The sequence below is a fragment of the Camellia sinensis genome, chromosome 7, assembly GCF_055761805.1.
Source record: "Camellia sinensis isolate YWXY chromosome 7, ASM5576180v1, whole genome shotgun sequence".
Lineage (NCBI taxonomy): Eukaryota > Viridiplantae > Streptophyta > Magnoliopsida > Ericales > Theaceae > Camellia > Camellia sinensis.
In genome coordinates, this window is record NC_138967.1 from 8,079,000 (window position 1) to 8,085,695 (window position 6,696).

General features: G+C 31.2%; 1 protein-coding gene across 1 annotated transcript; it reads right to left on the bottom strand.

The window, feature by feature from the left end:
• Positions 1-869: 869 nt before the first annotated feature.
• Positions 870-3,134, bottom strand: LOC114276244 (xyloglucan 6-xylosyltransferase 2). The gene has a single exon (XM_028218027.2). It carries the CDS (start codon positions 2,527-2,529, stop codon positions 1,147-1,149), a length of 1,383 nt encoding a protein of 460 aa, XP_028073828.2. The 5' UTR covers positions 2,530-3,134; the 3' UTR covers positions 870-1,146.
• Between the last annotated feature and the right edge of the window lie 3,562 nt (positions 3,135-6,696).

Consider the following 6,696-nt stretch of genomic DNA (forward strand, 5'->3'; position numbering starts at 1 on the left):
ATAAGCTAGTAAACCAAACAGCCCTCTTTTTTATATAATATTTACTTCCCTTCATTTCTATGGAAGATATATTATAGAAATGAAAATATATTATCTATCATTAACAGTCACTTTATTCAATAAACTAACAATTAGAGTTTTGTGCCCTCTCCTACTTCTCCAGTAAGACAACACTAATACCAACACCAAGAAACGGTCCACCTAGTTATAATCAGCTTTTTGGTGAAAAACTGCTTATAAATAACTTATAAGCAGCTTTTTTGTGAGAGAGGAAGTGAATTATAATCTAAAAAGTGGATTATAACCCACTTCCCAAAATAAAAGGGCAAAGGCTAAAAGACAGCTACTATAACCGTTCTAAAGTTGCAAATGACAAATTGAAATGAAGTTGTGAAACTGTAACTTCCTAGTAACAGCAATGAACAGTGCCAAATCTGATCAAGTTATGCAAAGGATGATCCATGTGGGATTCAAAATGATTAATTATATTCCTTTTCCCATATCAATGAGAAGATTGCACTCATTATTGGTTTTATGTTATGCCTTCTTAGTTTTTGATACAAAGTGATAATTATTACATTTCCCAAATCAATGAGAACATTGCACTTAATGGTTTCATTTTATGCCTTGTTTATCACATTAACAACATAATATTCACATGTCGATATTGAAGCTCACATTTTCAACAGATTAAGGGTTCAAACAGTACAAGCATGCTAAAATCCAACCAACAAGCAATGAGTTTTTGCCTATTTACGGCCAAGATGGTGTGGAAATTAAACCTAGGTTACCAAACAGAATGGCACAACACATTTCCATCATAGAGAAAAATCGAATTATAGTTCCTACCAATCACAAAGGAAAGAGCATTGCTATAGATAAACTGTATCTAATAAATCAACGAGGTACAATTTGGAAAACAAGGTACAAATTAAACTATGCTCTCCATACAAAATCATTATAATTTAAGGATTAGTAACACAAAAAGGATTGAAATAAATTGAGTAATACAATAACCAGAGCTACCACAAGTAACCAAAGTACAACACAAAACAACATGTATATAACTTAAAAGTGCACAAAAGAATCATAATGTGGGAAGTGCACATCTCAATCTTGATTTCAAGCTTCCCTGTGCCCTCAAGATCAAGAAGACGATACCTTGACCGCTTTAAATGCTGGGTGAAGCAAACCGAGCTCATCCTTGACTTCAAGAGGATTGCTCGTCTCATTTCTCGTTCTCTTCACCCTCCTACTCGCTAGTGACTTATGCGTAAACCCATAGATCTGCAAAATCTGATTATCCCCAAAGTTGAACGCACGGTCCATCTGTTTCAAACACCTCTCAACCGGGTAATCCCCAAACTTCCCACAAGGCTTGCAACCAACAAAATGAGTCACAAGCGGCCACCTATGATCTCCAAGACCCGGATGGTAATTCTCAATCATCTCCTCATATCTATCGACCAAAATCCCCCAATAACCGTGCAAGTAATATGCACTTTCAAGATAAACCTTCTCTCCCCACTTATCCCTCTGTGTCGCCAATATATACACCATAGCTGACTGATCATCAGCTTCGAAAACCGGCCTATCCTTGAGCTCCCTAGTGAGTATCTTCCCTGCCTCGTCCCTAACTTTCCCTTTCGGCCCCATTGGAGCCCAAGCATCAAGAATGTCCAATGACCATTGACAATTCCTCAACAAGAAACTACCCGTGTTCAATCCAATCCAATTCTTTTGATCGTAAACCATCTCATTCCAACCGTGCAACACGAAGTTGTGATCCTTATACCTCTCCCACGGTACCTCAAACGCCATATCAGTAAACATAGCATCACTATCCATCCACCATAGAAACTCAATTTCAGGGTGAAACAACAAAAGCTTCCTAATCAATGGAAGCTTAGCCCAAAACCCAGCCATTTCAGCATCAAGCAAAGCCATATTGTAAAAAATTTCAATACCATGTAGCCTACAATAATCAATCTTGTTCTTAATAGCCTTCAATAGGTAATGATCGCCAACAGGGTTTTCGCAGGGTTTCGGCGACGACCCAGTAACGAGAAGAACCCTAGGTTTATTGGGTCCAATGAAATTGGGGAAACTAGGGTTTTTCCCAAGCCAATCGGCTCGTTGCTCGTCCCAATCAGAGATCTTGGGTCCGAGGCTATATGGCTTGTTTGGATCTGGCTTTTCGTCCTCACCTTCGTCCACCAAAATCTTGGTGATGTCGAATGTAGCGTAACTGTTCTCCGATGCGGTGTCGCCGCCGCCGCCGGAGGCGGTGGTTGTGGTGGTGGCGGTTTGGGCTTCTTCAAGAACGCGGCGTGGCTCGGCGCGCCGGCTAGAGTAGAAGTGGTCTCGGATCTCGTTGAAGTCCTCTTGTGGAGTTCCGAACTTTCCGGCGCCGAGATTGCTCCGAATCACGACCACTGTGAGGACGAGGCAGAGGAGAGTGAGCTTTCCGTTTCGGAGAACTCGCTTGATCTTCCATAGCTGATGAGCTTCGAAGAAACGGTCTAGCATAATTTTTTTGAATTCAGAGCTTTTTATGAGCTGAATCGAAATGGAAATTGAAATATGAACAGTGGGTTCTTGAATTCAGAGATTTTTGAGCTGAGTCAAACGATGATGAGCTCGAAAAGGGTGAGAATTGATTGGATTTCAGCTTGTGGATAATTGAATTCAGAGCATTTTGAGCTGAATCGAAAAAAAAAAGATGAGCTTGAAAATGGTGAGAATCGATTGGATTTTTTTTAGCGTGAAGAAATTAAAATGGAAAGTGGGTAATGGAATTGAAAGATTTTTTAGGTGAATCGAACAGGGATGAGCTAGAAAAGGGTGAGAATTGATTGAATTTTAGCGTGTGAAGATTTAAATGGAAAGTGGGTTGTTGAATTCCATTGACCAATGCTCGATGGGGATGGAAAGTTTGGGATTTGGGAAAGAGAGAAGATCAAGGGTTTATTCGTGAATCTCTCTCTGGATGGAGACAGAGAGGACAGCGTCGGTGGAGAGAGAGAGTAGTGAAGGTAGATTCAGAGAGATTGCATGGTAAGAGACAGAGAAGAGACACAGAGGGTGCATATTTATGTTATTTCATTTTTTCACTTCTTTGCACGTAATCACGGAAGCTACCGGAGGATTATTTATGATTCTTCGTTAGTAGTGAATATTATTTTATTTTATTTTTATTTATAAATTTATATATTTTGAATTTTATTTATAAATTTAAATATTTTGATCTATTCAATTATAAATATATATTATTTTTATCTTTGTAGAAAAAATTTACATAATTTTTATAATTGAGGGATTATATATATAAATTCATAAATAAATGGAGTAAATTAATATTTACTTATAGTTGCTGAGGTTTTAGTGTAAATAATTCATTATTTATTTGTAATTGTAACTCATGTTAAGACAATTTAAAAAAATTGTACATTTTTATTCATAAACTTATGGGTAAAATAAAAATGTGTGAATATATATATTTTTATATCGGGAAGAAAATCTTCATTATAAAATAGATAAAAGATCGGATTAATCTGATATAGTGGTATCATTAAATCTCAAAATGAGATAAAAAAATTTCATAAAATGAAGGATCCAAACTTTCATAAAGGAGGAGAAAATGTCCTCACGAGGAAGAGAAATAAACCTCTACACGGGGAAGATTATTACACTAATAAACTAAAAATAAAATATAAAAAGGGGGAAGCACTAATGAATCTCATTTTCATATCTTAGTAACCAATAAGTCTACAAAATAATCTACCCATAAATGGCCGAAATCCCTATAGTTTGAAATTATATATTTTTCAAAATTTATTAAGGATTTTTTGTATTCCTTTTAAAATGTTAAAAGAATTCTACAATTCAAATCATTCTAAATAAAAAAACACCCCCACAATTTGAAATTATATAGTTATCCAAAAGTAACTAAGAGATTTTTGTATTTCTTTTAACAACAATGCTAGGTAGTTCAAAATTTTGTGACTCAAATCGCTCAAAACGACGTCGTTTTGACAGATTTTAAGTGTAAAACGACGTCGTTTTGACAGATTTGAGCCATTTGAGCAACAAAATTTTGAGCTACCAAACATTTTCCTTCTTTTAAAATATTGAAAAATCTCACATTTTCATCCATTCTAAATAAAAATCTCACAGTTTGAAATTTTAAAGAATCTCACATTTCAAATAATTATTATACTCTTTTTAAAATATTTGAAATTTTTCACATTTCAAACCATTCGAAATCAAAAATATTCTCATATCAAGATCCATCCCAAACTTGATTTTTCCATATGTTATGTATTTTACCTTTCCAACATAAAAGAAAAAAAAGGAAAAGGAAACATAATAGAAAAAAGGTTATAACAATAAACCTAATTTTAAAGAATATATTAAATTTATCTTTTTAAAATCAATGGTATTAATTGGTCTATAAAAAATTGGGTAAGGCTAGGGATATTGAATTTTCTACTAAATAAATGACCAAATGTCTCACATTGGTGTGGGGTCTGCAATTTTGTAGACCCCACACCCATGTGAGATATTCGATCATTTATTTGATAAAAAATTTGGGCTTATATCATTTTCCAAAAAAATTTGGGATCAAACGGATTACCATTTTTGGAGATGGAATTTATGGGTAAATTTTTCTATAAAGGGATCAAATCCAAGGTATGTTGTGTAAGTGTGTTTGGTTTGAGTTTTTTGAAAATTGAATTTTTTGGTTTTCGTGTTTTTTTTTGTTATTAGTGAATATTTTTAAATTTTAATTTTTTTTTTTACTTTTTTAGATACACCTTACTTAGATGTATCTAAAAAGTATAAAATTTGTGAAAAAATATTTTAAAAAATTAATAAATACATAAAAATATAAAAAATATACTGAATTTTTATATTTTTTTATTATATATTTTTGGTATTTAGTGAATTTTTAAAAGGTTTTTTTTTCATATTTTTTTTACTTTTTAGGTATATTTATGTTAGGTATGTCTAAAAGGTAAAAAAAATTGTTTAAAATATTAAAAAAATTTAGTAAAAACAAAAATAATACGGAAAACAAGTAAGTAAAATTTTTTGAAAAATATTTTTAAAAAACTTTAACCAAGCAAAGTAAAGGTATGTGTTAGTATTAAATAAAAATAGAAAATTGATGTGGAATTGGAAATTATGCATGTGCAAGCAACAAAATCGATCCATACTTGATGACGATGAGTTTAGGCCTAGTTTAGAAACATGTTATTTTAATAATTTTTTAATTTTTTTAACTAAAATATGAGATAAAAAAATTAGTATGTTTGTGATAGTTTTTTGACTTTTTACAAAAAGATATGCAAAAAGTAGAGAGAAAATAGAATCTTTGACTTTTTGGTATAGGTTATAGACTTTTTGACTTTTTTAATAATTTTTTAACTTTTTGACTAAAATGTTAACTTGCCAAACAAGCTCTTAGTAATAGAATTATCGATCCATACTTGATGACGATGAGTTTAGTAATAGAATTATCAAATGGTGAGTTATGAATCGGCAAAATATTGCACCATTAACGTTCTCCGAATGGAGAATGATAATAAGAAGACACTCTGATAGTTAAATTTAAGAAAAAGAAAAGAAAGATATTATTAAAAAATTGATATTAAAATTAAAAATTAATTAATTAATTAATTTAAAAATTGATATTAAAATTAAAAATTAAATAATTAATTAATTTAAATTATTTTTATTCTATTAATTATAAATAGTTTCATAAAATGCATTAAACAACTCTCAATGTTGGAATTTACTAACTCCGAGCCATCTTATTGGAGAAAGGGCCATTAGGGTGGAAAATGAAAGAAAAAATGAAACTTAAAACAAGATCTGGTTCCAAAATTTGACTAGTTTTTGTGATGACAAAATTGACTAGTCCTAAAGATATTTGTTTCAATAATTTCCTCTTGCAATTTGAGGTCAACATGAGTTGTCAAAATAATAATAATAATAATAATTTTCAAATATTTTGTATGAAAGACACATGCTATTGAATAAATACCCCCAAAGTGTTGCTCCTGAAATTTAATTATCTTTTGTCTGCCCAATCATTAAATAAATAAAAAAGCTTGATTATTGGTTGACAATTTGGAGGCATCTTTCTTTATTATTATTTTAAAGAAAAATACTAACCTGGTTGATGTTAGTGTACGTGTAAAAAAAAAATTGAAGAAAAATGTTTGGGAGCATTAATTAGTGCTCCCACTAATTAGGTGGCAGTAGGTCCTGTCATTAATGATGTGATGTTTTGGTCTTGGAGTTGCATTTTTTTTTTTTTTACTTTTTTAATATATTAGTGCTATTAGTGGTGATATTTTTAGTGGGATGAATCATTGTTGAAAATTGAAATCTGTATTATAATTTAAATTTTGCTGATATTATTTGATTCTTAACGAATTTTAATGAACGATTGTTAGTATAATTTATTATTTTTTTTATAGTAAAACTCCGCATATTAATTTTAAAATTGTGAATTCAAACTTTTATTTTAAAAAATTGGAGGGTTCAAACTTGAAAATAATTAATTTGTGCAAATTAAATTAAAAATTTAGTCTGTAATCAATTTATCATTCTCGATCTATTTCACCCATACATTTTTTTTTAAAAAAAATCTATACATTCATTGATAAACAATGCAAAAGAGGACAT